Source organism: Mastigoproctus giganteus, chromosome 10 (genome assembly GCF_048544385.1).
Source record: "Mastigoproctus giganteus isolate SK-2022 chromosome 10, ASM4854438v1, whole genome shotgun sequence".
Taxonomy (NCBI): Eukaryota; Metazoa; Arthropoda; class Arachnida; order Uropygi; family Thelyphonidae; genus Mastigoproctus; species Mastigoproctus giganteus.
This window is the reverse complement of record NC_143584.1, coordinates 206,875,671-206,896,259: the sequence shown is the minus strand read 5'-3', so window position 1 is coordinate 206,896,259 and position 20,589 is coordinate 206,875,671. Positions and strand designations below refer to the sequence as shown.

The following is a 20,589-nucleotide window of genomic DNA, read 5'->3' as shown; positions in this document are numbered from 1 at the left end:
ATACTTTTCCTGCTGCCACAGGTGGCAGCAGGAAAAGTATCACAGGAGCATTGCGAGGAGTTCAGACAAACCGCACTCAATATCAGTTATGTCTAGGTTCTTAAATCAGAAAAATAATCTGGTGCAACATTCATACACATGACTTAATCTTGACTATTTTACTGAATGGTATCCTTGTACTAATCTGTGACCTTTTTTTTTTTTTTTTTTTTTAATTTAATGTATATATAGCACCAAGGAAATTGGGAAAGAGGAATATTCAACAGTTGGTATGTATTCTTTTAATGAGAAACTCACTCAAATAATTTATTGATCAATTAAATTTGTGTTTCTTAGATTTTAATTTTAAGAAAAGAACATAAGGGGGAAAAAAAATAGCAGTATTAAATGTTTAATTAAAAGCTTAAATAAATCTATTCAAATTAATTAAATGTAATTTTTTTCAAGTATTCAAATAATTTTTAAAAGCATCATTAGTCTCCGTTGACTCTACTGCTGTAAAATAATTTATATTTTATTTATTTTTGTGATTATATTTTTCAAATTTTGTGCCATTAATTCAAGCACCATAGTATAAAATATATACATCTAAATACTGTAACTGAAAACACTTCTGCTTGTGTAAATTTAGTTTTAGAACCTTTATTGTTAATAAAGCCCACAGATCATATATTTCTTTGATATTTTTGTCTCTGCTTTTTCAATAATTGTAATATCGTTATTGCAATGTCACAAAAATGCTAAAAGAATAAACTTAACTTCCTAAAAATTAATTTTTTTTTTTTTGATGGTATAAATATATGATTGCAATCATTGAAGAGGCAAAGAAGAAAATATCCGTGAACCCTGTATTTAGCTCTACTAACAATAAAACTTTTTATATTAATTTTCTTAGTGCATGAGTAACTAAAACTGGGGTATGATACGGTTTCAACAACATGAGCTAATAATAGGTCTGGTAGCTTGTAGATTTCTGACAACCAATTAGGAAGAACAAACAATGACACAATGATATTGTGTCAACCAGAATGCTTGACCTTTCTTTTGCTCTCCAGCTTACCACCACAGAGATTGAAATAGAAGATAGGAACTGTTACATTGTTGATATCAACTATTTGTATTAATAATGGCCTCTATAATGGAATCTGTTTGATTGTTCAGAAAGTCAGCAGATCATTTGTTTTAATATTCAGTCTTAACTAGTGAGAAACAAAAAACATCATTACTATTTCCCATGTGATATTGAATATGAAGGACAGCTATGATTTATATTTTCCTCTCAACCATCAAAGATGTAAACACACTTCTCTAAACCAATTTTTCATTCTGATTTAAAACATGCTTGTGGTTTTTTCTACCATCTACTTTTCATAATATGACCACTGATAATATCAGTACAAGTTATATAAGACAATTTAATTACAAACTGCATGAGACTGGTTACAATTACATTTTTGTCACCTTTACAGTTTAAACCCAATACACTTTATACACTGTTAAAATAATACAGTACACTATTGTAAAAAATATATATACAGTAAGACCTCCATATCCGTGGGGATACATTCCAAGACCTACCATGGATGGCTGAAACCATGGATATAAGCAAACACCTGCTGACCCCATATATAACATGATTTTCTTGTACATACATACGTATAATAAAGTTTAATTGATAAGACATTACCAACATTAAATATGGTAATAGTAAAGTACAGTAGACTAAGTTGTCATTGTGAGATTAGTGTACCTGTTATCTTGCAACCCCCGCTGTCCTCACACCTACTGCTCAAAACACAAAAAGAAAGAAATAAGAGACCAAATATTTAGTTTGATTTAGTGCATTGCATCGATTGTTATGCTCTGTCGCACCACAAAAGGACAAATTTTGTTTCCTTATTTATGTCAGGGATGTCGGAATTTTTTTTTATATATATAGTAACTTTATTTTATTTTTTTATTTTGTTTAGAAATCGCAAAAATGATGGGCAAACGTAAGAGTTGTGCTTTCAAATTAAACAAAAACTTGAAATTATTCAAAAGTTTGAAAACGGTGCATCCGTTAAATTTCTAAAGAACCATTATAATGTTGGTGACCAAACCATACACGGCATTGTAAAAAATAAAGGGAAGCATTGTATTGGACACGCGAGTAGTACGTGTTAATTTTTTTTCCGTGGTTAACTGCGGGTAACTGAATCAGCTGATACGGGGGCCACAACTGTGTATACAATTTTAAAATGTTGTGCCGATGATGTCCATTGCTACACTTTGTATAGAATTTTGCAGTTCAACATCCAGTAGTAGTCTCTCAACATTTTTTTTGTTCCAGAAACCTTAGTAGTAATTTTCTGATAATTTAATGTCTGGGTAGAATCATTCCCCACTGCTTGGCACTCACTGTGTTGAGGTTTTTGTGAAAGAAGTAGAAATGCAAATGCAAGAAATCACGTTTCAGCAACATATGACACCCATTTCTTTATATGAGTCGAGCAGTTTCTGAACACCATCTTTGTATATGGGAAACCTGTCTTACCCAAAAAAGGTTTCCATGAAGCCATTTTGAAAGCCTGCAATCCATTTGGTTCTAAAACACAGAGACATTTTTCAAAGCTTTCATCCTGCAAAAGCTCTCTGACTTGAGGCCCTCTTTTTCTTTCAAAGTGCTGATCTTAGTAAATTTCTTGCATAAGCAATGAAATCCTCTTCAATTCATCTTGCTATTGCTTTCACAACTCTTCATTAGGCTAAATATTATGTGAAGAGGTGGAAGGAAAATCTTCATTGGATCCACTAATGGAATATATTATACACTACTCATAACCAGCTCATATGTGCTTCTTTAAGGCCGGTCACATTTGATGTAATGAGTTGCAGTAGAATGACTGTTCAATAGGCATAGAAAACAATATTTTGTGAACCCTCCTTGCATGCCTGTTAACATACCAGTGACTTTGAGGTCACTGGTATGTTAACCAGTAATAACTGGTTACAATTAAATACAGCACTCACCAATGGAATATATACAGTAGTATATAAATTCCATTGGTGAGTGCTGTATTTTAATTGCTTTGAGTAGTATCTTCATGTTATAGTATGTCTTTTTTAGATGAACAGAGCAGGCAGTGGGAAGTGGATGGCTTTAAGTTCCCATTATGCAAGAGAAAAGCTTTAAAACTTTTCTGCAGGCAGTCAAGGAAGAGACACCATTAAGATGTAATGTGTACTTTTGACAGTTTCATAAAAACTCCATTAATATCATGGTAGTAGTAATGTAGATAGTTTACTATAAAGAATGTCACCAAAACTTAGTTGTTGTTTTTTTTCCCTCTTCCTTCTTCCCCAGTAGTGAGACATTTTAAAATGAAATGGTGTTTTTTTTTTAACTGAATGTTTCTGTTTTAGTCTCGAGGCAAGTAGTTTGGTTTTATCTTTGTAGAGAGCTAGATCTCTAATGAGGTCCTTCAGTTCAGTGTGTGTGTGTGTGTGTGTGTGTGTGTGTGTGTGTGTGTGTGTGTGTGTGTGTGTGTGTGTGTGCACGTGCAGGATTGGCTAAAATTCTCAAATTTCTGCCAATCACACCATTGTATTCCATTTTATTTCCCAACGAATCTAGTTTATGCTGTGGAGGTACTGGAATTGGCATGCTATTGTCACACCTTCATTGTATTCTATTTTATTTCCTAACAATTCTAGTCTATGCTGTGGAGGTACTGGAATTAGCATACTATTGTCGTGAGGAATTGGTCTTATTGTTGAATACAGATTTAGATAAACAGTCTTGTGCTTATTTTTCACTAAGAATCCAGTTACATTCCCTTACAAAAGTAACAATCACTGTCATGGTCTTTTGTCTCCTATCATGAAATGGCAAGTTGCATTGATTTTTCCTTTTGCTACCAGTCACATAATCCATTTGAAGAAGCATTACAAATAACATGTGGTGCCCAACCCTTATTCTGGTCACTTGGAGAACAGCCAAAATATAGCGTAAATTTTCCAAATATCCATCATGGCTGTATGCTGTTGTGATTTAGTTAAGACACACAGCAGAATTTGTTGGGGTGATTTTTATGTTTTCAAAGTATATGATGTTGAATGTGTTTCAGTAATTCACCAGACCTTATCTGGAACAGTTTATAATAAAATAATTAAATTATGAAATAACAAGAATATAGCTATATTCAAACAGTTACACAAACATGAATTTATAAACAATTAAATTCATGTAGGTTGGCTGAATAGATATGGGAGTGTTATAATCCACTTCATCATGTTCATATAATCAGTCTCATATAAACATCATAAAAACTAGATATGCTAGAGGAAAACTAAAAAAAAAAAAAAAAAATGTTCTTGTTTATACTCCAGAACGACCCCCAGGTCAGTGGAGTTTACAATAAATCAATCAATACAAATGTTAATTGTATTTAGCAGTCACAGGCTTGAACCCTGGTCCACTCAAAGAGCATGTGCTACTCCACTCATGCTCCTCACCACTCGACTGTCAGCATCCAAAGATCCGTCTGGTCTACATATTTATTTTTTATGATGAAAAAAAAATACTTGTTGATATTGTAATCAACAGATGTCTAAGACAAACATTGTATCAAGTTGGTTTTCACATAGATTGAAAAGACTGATCTTTGGTCATGGTGAGTTTTATATGCAGTGTCTTGACATAGAGCTGAGGCAAGTATTGTAGTTCAAATTGTAGGTGCTGAAGATCTTGTAGAGACCTATACAGTGTGCAGTACTCTATTTAAAAAAAAAAAAAAAAAATTCCAGTGGTGTATCCACATGTAATAAATAGGTTAATATATTTTTTTACTTTTAAATTTATCTATTAACATTATTTGATTGAATACAAAATTTGCTGTATACAAAATGCCTATTAAATACAAAATTTGCTGTAAATAATTCATCAGGTTTCAAAATACATTCATTATGTTGATTATTTTGCTCTGTTGGAGATTGGTGAGTGAATCTCCCAACTCTGTAAAGCAGAAGGCAGAATCCCTAGTAGATTCTAAAACTTTACACAGGTGAAGAGATTTCATTTCCATCGTTTAGATCAAAGATAATCTGTGTAGCGTGTCATTCAAATATAAAATAAGTACATTCAAACTGATTTTCTTCACCTTGTCTTTTATAATTGTTCCATAATAGGATATCTGAGATTTATTGCTAATGTTTTATATGCTGTATGTTTGTTTATGAAGGAAAAAGAAACACAACAGCCATTTAAAAAATAATAAAAATAAAAAATTAACATTGTGTTATTTGCATTCTCTGTGCTCTGATTGTATATGTGGTACCTAGCATAATATTGGTATTTTGTCAGTGGGAAAGACAAATATTTTAAATTTTAATTTGTTTCCTAGAAAATCTCACTACACTGAAGCTTTTTCAACATAAAGTTAATGCATGTCTTACATGGGAAAAATTTTTAAACTGAAGACTCTTAAAGGAGTTACAACTTATATATAGTCACAGAGAATCTTTATTGTCCTAAGATTTGTTCTAATAATTTATTGCAATTTAATTTTTTACTATCTTATGTTTATAAAACAAATTTTCACTAAATGTTTTGCTTTGTAGGGGTGATATTCTTAAAATAGTTTTAAGGTAGTCATTTAATTTTGTATATGCTCAGAAATATAAAATATCTTTTAAACATGGAGAAATTGCTGTAACTCTTCTCCAGATAATACTGCTGTAACTTATATCCATAATCATTCACATTTAAATTCAGTTAGTTTTTGCTATATTTTTTACATCTTGCCTCCTGAAAAAGATAAAATTTGGTCTGTAGGTGAGATTGTCTTCCAAATATTTTATACGTTAAGTTAATAATTCCTTATTTATTAAAAAATATATAGAAATTGTGACTGAAATTTTCTCACAAATTATGCTTTGTAAAACTCAATGAAATGTATAGTTAACTTAACTGTTTGCTTTTTTTTTTTTTTTTTTTTTGTGTGTGTTATCTGAATAAGTGATCTCACAATTTTGTCGTATTTTAGGGAAAATGCTATTTTTACCTATCCAAAAATTTTTTAGGGCGAAAGGTCAAAACAGTGAGGTCATTATCTTCACTGCCACCACTTCCACCCAAACCTTCAAGTTCACCAACCTATGCATCTGTGATCCCAAAATCTACTTCCAGGCCTTTACTTTCAGTGAATAGTAATTCCCACATCAGCCATCACAATGCTGTTTCTAGTGGAACAAAATCAACACATTCCACTAAATCTGTTTCGGATATTATGAGGAGGTCGTGCAGGTATATTTCTTTACTGACTACTTATAAAGATTTTTTTATTTATAATAATATTGTATAGCTTTCATTAAAAAAAAAAAAAAAAAAAAAAGCAATAATAAAATAACATTCCACTAGTTCCAAATGTTAAAAAATATGCTTTATTCTAAATGTTAACATTGTGCTTTTGCATTGTCATTTGGGTTCAAAAAAGCAGAGACTAGAACTGAGTAAATACTATAGTGAAAACCATTTTGATTTCTGCGTATATGTATATATAATGTAGTGTGTGGCTAGTAATGTAATAAAAGGGAAAAAAAATTTGTGAGAAGATTGCATAATATTGGAATGTGCTAAACCACCCTTTGTCCATATATTATGTAGTGTAAATTATAATGGAAACAACATCATACAACAAACCAGAATACATACAACAACAGTAAACCGTATATGGGACCAGATTGAATAATAGGAGGATCACTATCTATCGTCTCCATGAAGAGATATTGATATCACAGAAATCAATCAAGTGGTTCTCAGTGAATGCTAAGAGCTATTTGCAAGTAATTCTGTGTACCCTTCTTTTCCTGTAAATAGACATGATGCACATATAATATAGGATGTGTATATAAAGTGTCTGCTGAATATCAGCACCAGGAACATCAGTTAAACTCTGCTGTGTTTCGCTGTGGTGATATGCCTGTAGGTAGAGAAACAAAAGTAAACATGAAAGAAACCATTTCAGGTTGAATTGGGAATTCATATTGAAGGAAATTTTGTTTAGAGTTAGATTTTCTTTAAAAATTGGGAACCATTTAGAGATAATAACTTGAAATAGTTAACTACTCAACTGTTTGCAAGAAAAGGAATTATACAGAAAACTACACAGTTTTAAACAAATAGTTATACAAACTGTTTGCATTAAAAGAAATTAAAAAAATTATACAAATGCAAAATATACAAAATTAAACAGACACAAAATATATAAAAAAGGAAATTAACCATTAAAGTTATATAAATGTCCAATCAATTCAAGACATGAACAGGTGTTCAATACAATACATTTTGCAAGGTAATGACATAAATTATGTTATTGTCCATGAGATTTCATAACGTTCAAATATAGGATGAGTAAATAAGAACTATAATGATAGATGTAATGAATAAGGTATGATATATACTATATACACATAATTTACCTAAGATAGGTAAGAACACTGCTAGATATACTATGTAAAGGGCTATTAGTGAGAGAATTTAATATAATATTTGTAAATTAATAGTATTATTAATGATATTTATCATAGTATACTAATTCATTGGACAGTAAATTAATCTAGTTATGGAGTAGTTAAAATTTGTATATGTTTGCTAAATAAAATTATATACCAACATGAGTCAGTATAACATATACATAAATTAATATAAGAATTTGTGTGTGAGTTTAATTTGTATATAAATATAAAATCAATTTTATGATGGCAAGTAAAAGCTTTAAAAATTAATGAGAAAGCTTTTGTGAAAATGTATTATATAGTAATAAGTTATACAATATTAAACGGCGCCTCCGTAGCCAGGTGGGAAGGAGCAGCAGTGCGTAGCACACGCTTCTTGATTAGACCGGGGTTCGAGCCCGTCACCACCAAATACGGAAGATGCGGAAAGGTCAGGGAATGACCACCGCATATCCCGGAGCAATATGGCCTTAGTTGCTAATGCTCCTAAAAACCAAAACAACAAACAACAACAACAACAATATTAAACCATACCTCTGTGAAAATGTATGCCATTTGAGAATTATTATAGTTATGTTTAAAGATATGTAATAGCCTCTGCATTGTTTTAGTAGAGTCATAATAAAAATAATTGGTGAATTACTGTGACAGAAATAAAATACTTTGTAAATTTATAAATATTTGGTAAATAGATTAGTCAGCCTTTATGACTCTAGGATCTGTATCTAAAAGTGCCTAAAGAAATGTATATATGTGCTGAGATAAGAATACATACAAAAGGCAATATATAAAAGATGTTAGTTTACATGTTAATTCCAATAAAGGAGTAGGATATCTATAAGAAGGGTGACTGCATTGTACTACATTTGACTACCTGTTGAATATGTTAACATATTTAGCCCATATTTTAGAGGCTGCACATTTTTCCCCAATGTAGCAGGTAGTACATTGAGTCCACCTACTAAAGGAACCCGGTATATATTAAAAAAAAAAAAAAAAAAAAAACTATTGTTCTAAGAAATAGGAAATGTTTAAAGTGAAGCCAGTGTTTTCATTAATATTTTTGAACTGTGCTCTTATGTTATAACGTAAGAACACTATTCATTATCTATAAAATTTTTTGGAATTTTATTTATTTATAATTTGCTGATTACAACCTTTAGATTATTTTTGAGTTCCTTATGTATACTATTGATGCAATTATATTACAGTGTATGGCCAGAAACATGTTGGATTCCCAGTGGCTTAAGCTGGTAAAAAATGGGGTCTGTCAGTGATATTCTTGAAAATTTCTGGTGGAGACAAAAAAGTGATTATTTCATTATATATAAAGCAATGATTAGGCTGCATTATGAATATTGAGCTTGGAGACCCTCCCCAATTAATAGGAAAAAGAGGGTGCAGTGAACACCAGTATGGTTGGTTAAGGAGAGACAGGTTGTATCTTAACAAGCAGCTTGAGTTCTGTAAGTTTGTGTTTGAAACCAGGCATATGTGTGGTGACCTGAATAAGGTATTTTAAAGCTTTAATTTGGCTGGATAAACTAAATGTTGAGCATCTTTACATTTAGTCTTGTGGCATCCACAAGAGTGTGTAAATATGAGGGATAATTATAGAATAAATGTTTGAATATTTTCCTTTAGCCCTAAGAGTGACTGCTAGAATAAACTCCCACCTACTTTGTTGGGTTGGAAATTTGTATAAATTAAAAAAAAAAAAAAAATTGCACAAACACTAGAAAAAAATAGGTAATAGAAAGATTACACTGCCCCCCCCCCCCCCCAATGGTTGTAGCTTGCTTCTTTTCTCTGTTTTGCTAATAGTGAAATTAGCAACTACAAGTGATAAACAGTACCTCCTCACATATCTTTTTTTAATATGAATGCAGGTTACCATAGAGGCTTACATAACAATAAATATGACAAAAAAAGCACCATTACAAAGAACATAATTAACTCCATTGATCATGAACATTAATCTTGAAATTAAAAATAAAATATTGCTATATTGTTGCTACATTGTGTTACAAGATTTTAAAATATGTTGCACTAAAATTTCCCATGTTGGTTTAAATTGGCAATATATTTTCAATCTCAATGCAGATTTTTTACCTACCACAATTTTTAGCCTTCCATGGGCATACTACAAAAAAAAAAAAAAAGTAATGGGGTGTGTGTGTGTGTGTGTGTGTGTGTGTGTGTGTGTGTGTGTGTGTGTGTGTGTGTGTGTGTGTGTGTGTGTGTGTGTGTGTGTGTGGATTATACACTGTTTAGCTTCCTTGGGATAAAAGGCGTAGTTAATTTTTATTCTTTATGCTAAGACTACATTAGATATGAGAACAAATGGTATATCTGTTCCCAGCTACCACACTTTTCCACAGTGCAGTGACACAAAGCAAGTAAATCCAAAACTAGTGTTCTTCAGAATTAATTCAAGAGTTAGTATGAAATAATTTGTACGTAAACTTGGGAACTGTAAAGAATTTTTTAAAGCCATAATTTTATAATTAAGAAGTAACGATGCAGACCAAAGGTGAATACCACACTTGAAGAGTAGTAAAATTCACGCTGATGTGATTTTAATAGATATTTTAATTATTTTAAGTTTGTGTATGTTGATGGTTTAAGCACTGATGCTACTGTATGCATTGCCATTGGGATACCTACTGTCATCTCTGGAAAATATAGAATTTTTTTTTTTTTTTTTTCCACATTTTTTATTTTCTATTTATTTTTTATTTATTTATTTTTATTTTATTTACTTAAAGATATAATTACCATCAGGGGTAAAGGAAAGGGTTTTTCTTCCATAAAGGTGACTACAGTGGTCTCAGGCAGTTTTTAAATTCCGACTTTTCGTACCTATTGTCAAATGAACTAATGAGACTCGTGGTAGAGAAGAAAAATGCATGGGATGCATATAAATTATCAGGCAACACAGAAGCCTGTGGCAGATATAAGCCAGTCTGTAATCAAGTCACAAATTAGGCAAGTGAAGGCAGATTAAGAGAAATCTTTGGCAAAGGATGTGAAGAAAAACAACAAGGATTTCTTTACTTATAAAAACTCTAAAAGAAAGAGGATGAATCAGATTGGTCCACTTGATATCGATGGTTCAGCTGTTGATGATCCTGCTCAGATAGCAAACAAACAATGAATATTTTGCATCTACATTCACACGAGGAATTATTAAGGAAGGAAAATGCCAGAAGTTTCTCAAATTGTAACAGGGTGCTTAATGATTTTGTAATAACTGAGAGCAAAGTGGAGGAGAAATTGTTGAAGTTAAACATAAGAAAAGGAACCTGGGGTGGATGGGATCTATACAGTTATATTAAAGGAGGTGGCAAAGGAACTAAGCAAACTCTTAGCCATAATTATGAGAGCATCCTTGGACTCAGGGGAAGTCCCCATGGACTGGAGATGTGCAAATGTATCCACAATTGACAAAGGGGGTGTCGAAGGTTGACATAAGTAATTACAGACCAGTTCGTTTAACTTCTGTTCCGGGGAAAATAATGGAGTCAAAAGTTGCATTGCAGAATCATCTAGATAAGACTGCAGCAATAATTCAGACACAGCATGGGTTTAAGGGAAAGTCTTGTCTGACAAATTTGATTGGATATTATGATGTGGTTACAAAGGAACGGGATGCAAAAAATAATTTTGATATCATATATTTGGATTTCAGGAAAGCTTTTGAAGCTTGTACAGTAGTCTTCCTGTTGCACATGGAAGACTGCTATACAAAAATGGAGCAGAATGGTATTAAGGGTAAGTTGCTACAATGGATAAAAGGGTGGTTGAGTGGGAGAAGACAGAGTAGTGGTCAGTGGACAGTGCTCTTCATGGACTAATGTTTTATTGGAGTCTCACAGGGTTCAGTGTTGGGCCCACTGTTGTTTTGTATATTTATCGATGATATTGACGAAGGTATATCAGGCTTAGTGTCGAAGTTTGCAGATGATACAAAGGTTGGCAGGGTTGTTAATGACAGTAATGGCAATGTGTTACTGTAACAGGATCTAGAAAAGTTAGGCAGATGGGCTGAGAAGTGGCAACTGAAGCTTAACATTGACAAATGCAAAGTACTGCATATGGATAGAAGTAACCCCCAAAGGAACATACCAACTGTGTGGTACTACACTTAGGGTAGTAGAAAATGAAAAAGACCTAGGAGTAATTGTGCAGTCAAGATATCAAGTTTTCTGAGCAATACAGGCAGACTGCAAGAGCAGGTCATGGGGTTTTGTCAATGATAATCAGGAATTTTGCTAGCAAGGAAAAGGAGGTGGTGATTATCCCTTTGTATAAGGCAATGGTCAGGTCACACCTTGATTATTGCGTACAGGTCTGGAGGCCTCATTTTAGGAAGGATATAGATTTGCTTGAGCATGTACAGAGAAGGGCAACAAGATTGGTGAGGGGAATGAAGGGATCGTCTTACTAAGAGAGGCTTAAGTTCTGCAAATTGCAGCGACTGGAGATTAGGCACCTGCGAGGTGATCTGATTGTGGTGTATAAGGCCTCGAATGGGTTGAGCATGCTGAATTCTGATGGGATTCTTTCACTTACTCAGATTACAAACCTAGGGGGGCATAAATTCAAATTTAGGAAAGACAGTTGTAGAATAGATATGCAGAAATTTGCCTTTAGCCAGCGGGTGGTTAATTGCTGGAACAAACTTTCATCTGTCGTTGTGGAAATCGATAGCTTAAATAAATTCAAGATGGAACTGGACAAACTTTTAGAGGGAATGGTTGTGTGAATTTATTTTATTATTTTTTATTTTTTTGGCTGATTCTACATAAGCTCATATGCTTGCTTTCTTGCATCACATGCCTCTATTACTATTACATTATTCCATCCTTAAAGCAAAGGCTCTTTAATATCAGTTTTTAACAACTGCACAATAAAATGTAGGCACTATAAAAGCTGAGAATTGCAAGACTGTCACCTAGATTTTGGTCTACAGACTGCTGCACAGCAAAAATAATGACTAGATATGCAATAATCTGTTTATCACATTCACTCTATAAAACAACTGAGAGTAAATTGGATTTATTTTTCCTGGAAACATTCAAAAAATTAAGATGTAGAACCTGACATGACCTGTAACTATGGTGACTGCTTTTTTATTTTGAAAATGCACAAAATTCTCAACTTATACTCCAGTATCTACAGTATTTGTAACATAGCCTATTTAATTAGGAATTGCTTAATAAGAGTAACCTTAATATGAAATGTCTTCCTTAAGAATATTTAAGGTAATATATTGGTTGCTTATGATAATTACACATTAACCAGCTAGATACTTGGTTAATACAGGCAATTCTCGCTTTACGAGTTCCCAGGTTTGCGAGTGTTCCCCCCCCTTCAAGTATCAGCAAAATCGAAAATATGAACATTAATTGCAAAAAAAAGAATGTTAAACATTTATAAATATCGCATTTCAAACCATGTGCGTAGCTATGCAATACGGTGTACTCCGCTTTACGATATTAATCCGTTACCATCGCATCGTGAAAATACTTAATGTGAACCCAATAACACATTGTTTTTTGTAATTCATTCCACAACCTCGGAAGTTCAAATTTTTGCTATATAACTCCCTAAAAGGTCATTTTTATAGTGTAAATTGTATTAGTTACCAATTCAAATCATTAAACGCACTACACTTTCATTTTGAACAGTTTTGTGATAATTTTCTAAAGCACATTTCTGGAAGTCACAACCATAAAACAATAAAAACAATTTGCACTTTCCAGTTTATTGGACTTTTCTGCTACTGCAAGCAGTTATAAACGGGTAGTAAACTTGATGTTATTGCATTTGCGAAAATACCGATAGCTGGAATTGTGTGGGCACAGAATGGTGAAATCTGTTTGCCCTTTACTGAAATCTTCAATCGTATAAAACACAAATAAATTTTCCGAATCTTCTCTTCATTCCTTTTTTTTTTTTTTTTAAGCTTCATAAACTTGTTACTCCGTTCAAATCGTGTTAGTTGCAATTTGTGTGTTCCGTTAAAAAATGCTTATGCATCTATTGAAATTTATAAAGAAAAGAGAAGATTATCTTGGAAATAAATGCCTCTTGAAGCATTTCTGAAGAAGACGACTCCTTGTGCAACAAACGAGCGAGTGTCGAGCCAATAATGAATGATCAACAAGTGTGCATTTAGTCGATGATGATGAAGAATAAACATTCTTTAACATTTGTAAGTCATAAATAATTTCTCTATTATTATAATTTGCTTGATTTTAAGGCTATGTTTTCATTTCTTTAGATAAATCAATCGTTGTTTAAACATAAACTAATTAGCTAACTAATTTGTAACCCCTATTTTTAACATTGTCTATGGGAAATAAATTCCCACTTTACGAGCTAGCGCTAGGAACAAATTAACTCGTAAAGTCGAGAACTACCTGTATGTAATTGCAAATATATATCTTTCACTCTTCTTCGGTTTTTTTTTTTTAACACCGCTTTCTTTTTTGAGGTTTTCTGTGCTTAGAAAAAAGGATTATTATTGTTGTTATTATTTTATTTATTTCTTATTTTTAATAATTTTGGCTGTTCAACACTTGCAAGGTTAGATTTTTATCAGTACATAGTATATAAAAATAAATCAAAATATGCCAAAGTTCTGTTTTGTATCATTGTCTATATTTTTAGTATTTATGACATTTTTATTTGGGTTTATGATTGGATATTAAAATAGTTTAAATTTTTCCTCACCCACTTTAGGGAACGAATAATACACTTGCTTGCATTAAGGCCTTATAAGAAACCAGAATTGTTAGCAAGACTAATGAAAGGTAAAACTTCTATTCTAATTTTTTTATAAACTTAAAAATTTTATTGCCAGTGGTATTAATAAACCTTCTAATTTAGCTGCTATACTAATATAATCTGAAGACATTTATATCCAGTTTTGATTTTACTTGATAACAGAATTCCAAAACAGATTCAGAAACTATCTATAAATAAGTAGTAAGTCTATTGAATGTTCCGGATTTCTCAACAGAGTCAATAAGCTAATTGTAGCGTAGTATTTAATTAATTTTATCAAGTTTTTGATTGCTAATTCCCATTTCATGCCTTCAGTCAGCATGTCAGTAGTCTGTAGCTTTTTTTGTATGTGCACAGGTAAATTTGACATTTGTTTTAATTAGTGTGCTGTCACTTGACAAATATTGGCTGCTTATGTTATGGTGAAATACCTCACCATAACATAAGCAGCTAATATTCTCAAACTGTTGGAGCAGTTGGAATATTTTAGATATATAAAGAAGTAGCAACTATTGCTGTAAATAAAATTCACTTATCTACATTTAAAAAACAAATCAATCCTGAATTATCAGCCCTACGTTTCCTATTTTCTTCCATGCTATCCTATTCCTATAAGACTTAGCTCTAACTAGATTAAGTCTACTTTCTTTTAATGTTTCCTTAACACCATTGTCAAGGAAACATTAAAAATACATTAGCCCACCTTCCTTGTGGTCTGCCTTTAAGCCTGTTACCACTAATTTTTGCTTTAAGTATCTTTTGAAATAATCTCCCGTCCTTTATACATATCCATGCCATCTTAAGTATCCTTTTGATGAGATATTTGTTACCAATAATCTTTCTCATTTCCTCATTTGTAATATGTGATTTCTTCCTTTTTTTTTTTTTTTAACTCATTTCTGAAGATTCAAATTTTTCAACAATCCCATTATTTCTTATTTAGTTCTCAGCTCCATAGTTTTAAGATAGGCTTAAAAATTTTAGTTGTGTATAAACAGATAATTTTGTCTTTTGGTAAAATATATTAATTTCTCTTTTGCAGCAGTTTGAATTTTTTTTAAATTAGACTTGCTATACATTCTGCCCTACTTATTCTGATTTTATTTCTGTCTGATTTTTCCATTTTCATTAAACACTCAGAATTGTTGTCTTGTTCCAAAATTTGGTTTAGCCTACAATCTAAAATTTCCCTGTCTCTTCCAACTCTCATAACATGTTTATGTTTAACTAATTTTAATGACGAATTTCTAGAACCTGTAATATATAATTTCTTCAGAGATTTGTTAAGAAAAAGCAGGCTGCTATTTAACAGCAAAATATCATTCATATACATATAATAATGATCCAGTTTTTACATTTTGTACGCTAAGTTTCATCAGTGACTTGCATTCTTTTATTAACTGGACCACGAATCATAAAAAGTAGTGGTGATAATCAGCAGTCCTGCTCAATCTTTCCTCCAATCCTTTCTACAGATTTACCATTTTTCTAAAAATGTTTTCTTCCCCTTAACAATCTTTGATGCCATATTTTTATAAAATTTTAAAGAAAATTTCTAGATGCTTTGTCATATGTGTTTTCAAGATCAGTAAATCTTGAATACAAACTTTTTTTATATGTGGAGTTTTTTAATATTATTTTATTTATTTTTTTATTTTTTTGTAATTTTGGTTAGCATGAATATTTCATCCTGGCACCTTCTGTTTACTGTAATTCCTGACTGTTCTTCAAGGTTACATCCAGCAATACTTCTAATACACTTCTCTAAGATACTTGTGTTGATTTTATAATTATTTTAATTATTTCATATAATAGTAAACTGTATCATGTTTTTCAGCTCCCTTAAATTGCCTTTTATCAGTTAATGTTTTTCTTGTTTCTGTTAAGCTTCTTCATGGCTTATCTTTATGCTGCATTAGCATTAGTAGAGGCATATGATGCAAGAAAACAAGCTTATATAGTATCAGCAAAAAAATAAAATAAAATCCCCTTCCCATTTCACCCATACATTCACTCCAAAAGTTTATCTAGTTCAGCCTTGAATTTATTTAAGCTGTCAACTTCCACAACAACAGATGGAAGTTTGTTCCAGCAATCAGCCACCTGCTGATTAAGGCAAATTTATTTTGCTCAATTTGAATTTATGCCCCTCAGATGCAGAATCTGAGCAAGAGAAAGAATCCCATCAGCATTCAGCTTGCTCAAACCATTCAGGGCCTTGTGCATCTCAATCAGATCACCTCGCAGTTGCCTAGTCTCCAGACGCTGCAATTTGCAGAACTTAAGCCTATCTTGATAACAGCAACCCTTTGTTCCACTCGCTAATCTCGTTGCCCTTCTCTGTACTCATTCTAGTAGCTTAACATCTTTCCTAAAATTAGGCCTTCAGACCAGTAAGCAGTACTCAAGGTGGGGCCTGACCATTTCCTTATACAAAGGGATAATCACCTCCTTATCCCTTCTAGCAAAATTCCTATATATCGACAAGGCCCCATGACTTATTCTTGCAGCCTGTTTGTACTGTTCAGAAAACTTCATATCTGACTGCACAATTACCTCCAGTTCTCTTTCATTCTCTGCTACCCTTATGCAGTACTTTGCATTTGTCAATGTTAAACTTCCGTTGCCACCTCTCAGTCCATCTGCTCAACTTTTCTAGCTCCTGTTGCAGTAGTGTACTGTCCTTACTGTCATCAGTCACCGAAAGCTTTAATTTTTTATATATGAATTGGTTTTGGCACATTATAGCCTTAGTTGTTAATACACCAATAAAATCCAAAATAAGCCAAACCAAACTTTAGTGTCATTAACAATCCTTTTTCTTTTCCTTGGTCGGATTACTGTTTCAAAACTTCTGATGTCACTGTTTGCACAGATCGTGTCAGTGAAATTATTCTTGCAGGAATGGAATCCTTAATCCTTGGTTTTACAATAAATGTGCTAAGGCTGTTCAAGAGAAGAATATTGCATATCGTAATTGACTTGTTTCTAATTCTTCAGTTTCATTTTCTGCCTACACCAAAGCTTGCAACAATTGTAAAGCAGTTATTAATCAGTCCAAACTAGAGTTTGAACAGGCTAAGAGTAGAAAACTTGCTTCTTGCCCTAATGGTAGCCGAGCATTCTGGTCCCTTGCCAAAGCTATTGGCCGCAACTTTTGCCCATCTCTGCTCCCACCTCTGTGTAAACCAGATGGTTCTGTTGTCACTTCAGCCAAGGATAAAGCTGACCTGCTAGCATCCCATTTTCCTTCCAACTCATATATTAATGATCTTGGTAAAATACTTCCCACCATTCCCAACATGCTCCATTCAATGCCTCCTGTGGTCTTCTGTCAAATGGATGTCAGAAGGATTTTTACGAATTGATGCTAAGAAAACTCCAGGTCCTGATGGTATTTCTCCACTTGTTCTCAAAACCTGTGCTCCTGAACTTACTCCTATTTTTGCCGCCTTTTTTCACTTTCTTATTCCAAAGGTGTTTTTCCTTCTGCTTGGAAATTTGCTCATATCCAGCCAGTTCCTAAGAAAGGTGACAAATCCCTCCCATCCAATTATTGTCCCATTGCAATTACTTCTACTCTTTCTAAAGTAATGGAGAAATCAATTAACAGTCAACTCTTAAACTACCTAGAAACCTTCCGTCTGATCAACGATCGCCGGTATGGATTCCGTCAGTGTCGATCCACTGGTGATGTTCTGATTTATGTTACCCATTTATGGACTAATTCAATGGAAAGGTTCGGTGAAACAAAAGTAGTTGCTCTTGACATCTCAAAGGCTTTCGATCGTGTTTGGCATAAAGATCTAAACAAGCTTCCATCTCATGGTTTGCCAACTGTTTTTAGTAATCGGTTATCCAGTTTTCTCTCTGATCGCTCACTGAGGGTGATGGTAGAAGGCTCCCTGTCTTCTAACTTGTCCACTAATGCCGATGTCCCCCAAGGTTCAGTTCTTTCCCCCACTATTTTCCTCTTGTATATTAATGACCTTCTTCCATTGACTGGAAATCCTATCCATAGTTTTGCCGATGATAGTACATTGCATTCCACTTTCCATTTTGAGAAACCTTGCCCAGCTCAATCAACTTCAACTTCTCGAAAGTCTGCTACCAATTCCTTAAATGCCGATCTTCAGGTAATTCTCCAGTGGGACAAAGACAACTTAGTTGATTTCAACCCTTCTAAAACTCAGTCTTGTCTCATATCTCGCAAAAAGGATTCTTCTGCTCCTATGCTTATCTTTAGTGACACTCCGATTTCTAGGCAAAATGATATATCTCTTTTGTGGATTACCCTGACTTCTAATCTCTCTTGGCACAAGCACATTACAAATATTGCTTTCTCTGCATCTATAAGTTTTATAGATGCAGAGATAAAACTTGGTTTTCTCTTTCTCTCTCGGCGTTACTTTTCTTCCAAACAGCTGCTCACTCTGTATAAATCGCAAATCCGCATTGCCATGAATATTGTTCCCACATCTGGGGTGGTGCCCCCAAAACCTCTCTCGGGCTTCTTGATTCCATTCAGAAGAGGGCAGTTAGGTTAATTAATGATTCATCTCTGACAGAGTCTGTCCACTCGCTGTCTCATAGACTTGCTGTTTCTGCTGCATGCCTCTTCTACAGATACTTCCATGGGCACTGTTCTTCTGAAATGGCTTCTATAATTCCCGCTCTGTCTTTCAAAACATTCGGAACACGTGCCGCCACCTGCCAACATCCATTTACTGTCCAACTTCAAACTCACAGAACCAACTTTTCATCTTCCTCATTTATTCATTCAACTGCCGTTTTCTGAAACAACCTTCCTTCATACATATTTCCTGAAAATTACAGTCTACAGAAGTTCAAGTCCAATGTCAACAAATATCTTCTTTCATCTTCTCAACCGCCAGCCCAAGCATAGTACTAAGTACCATAGTTTCTAATACCTCATGTTTGGGGTTTACATAAAAAAAAAAAAAAAAAAAAAAAAATCCTAACAACCTTTGTTGAAGTCTACAAACTTTGACATTAAGCCTGATATGCCATAAGCCAATATCATCAATAGCACTGATAAATACAGAAAACTATAAAGGATCCAAAATGACCTTTGGTGAAATCCGCTAAGAACATTAGTCCATGAAGAGCAGTGTCCATTGATTACCACTCTGTCTTCTTCCAATCAACATCCATTTTATCCATTGTAGCAACTTGCCCTTAATGCCATACTGCTCCAACTTGTCTTCCATGTGCAACAGTATCAAAAGCTTTCCTAAAATCCAATTATATGATATCAAAATTATTTTTTTCATCCAGTTCCTTTGTGACCACATCACAGTATCCAATCAAATTGGTCAGGCACAACATCCCTTTAACAACCCATGCTGTGTCTGAACTATAACTTCAGCCTTCTCTAGATGATCCTGTCCTGCAGTGCTTCTTTAACTAGTTACTCCATTATTTTCCCCGGGACAGAAGTTAAAACAATACTGTAATTACTCATGTACCATTTGATCCCACTTTGTGAATTGGAGACACATTTGCACATCTCCAGTCCTTTGGGACCTCCCCTGAGTCCAAGGATGCCTTCATAATCATGACTAAGGGCCTGCTTAATTCCTTTGCTGCCTCCTTTAATATAACTGGATAGATCCCATCCACCCCAGATGCCTTCCTACTGTTTAACTTCAGTAAGTTCTCTTCCACCATGCTCTTAGTTATTATAAAATCATTTAACTCCCTGATAGTTTGATAAGCTTCTGGTGTCCTTACAGAATTCTTCACGTGCAAATGTTGTTGCAAAATACTCATTCAGTTTGTCAGCTACCTAAGCAGAATCATCAACAATTGAACTATGGAAATCAAGTGGACCAATCTGATTCATTCCATTCCTTCAATAGTTTTGCATAGGTAAAGACGTCTTTACTGTTTTTCTTTGCATCCTTTGCCAAATATTTCTCATAATCTGCCTTTGTTTGCCTAACCTCCTTTGTGACTTGATTACAGACTATCTTATATCTACCATAAGCATCTGTAGCTCCTGATAATTTATATGCATCGCATGCATTTTTCTTCTCTGCCACGAATCTTATTAGCTCATCTGACATCCGTTTAGGCCTAAACCTTGAACGGTAGTTCTTAGTTAGTATGAAAAGCCTAGTAGCTTCCAAGATTAATTCCTTGAATTCCCATTTAGAATTTGCTGTTGGTAACATCATCAGTTGGTCCCACTGTACAGAATTTAAAAACTGTCTCAGACCACCATAGTCACCTTTACGAAAACAAAAACCTTTCTCTTTACCCTCGATGGTAATT

At 33.4% G+C, this 20,589-nt stretch overlaps 1 protein-coding gene across 1 annotated transcript in view; it reads left to right on the top strand.

Moving 5' to 3' along the window:
* Window positions 1-20,589, top strand: part of Su(Tpl) (Suppressor of Triplolethal) — a 136,740-nt gene that overhangs the window by 72,606 nt on the left and 43,545 nt on the right. The window contains exons 5-7 of the mRNA XM_090382379.1: window positions 232-269; window positions 6,064-6,286; window positions 14,248-14,318. Coding sequence (XP_090238505.1) covers window positions 232-269; window positions 6,064-6,286; window positions 14,248-14,318 — 332 coding nt within the window. The remainder of the gene's footprint in view (window positions 1-231; window positions 270-6,063; window positions 6,287-14,247; window positions 14,319-20,589) is intronic.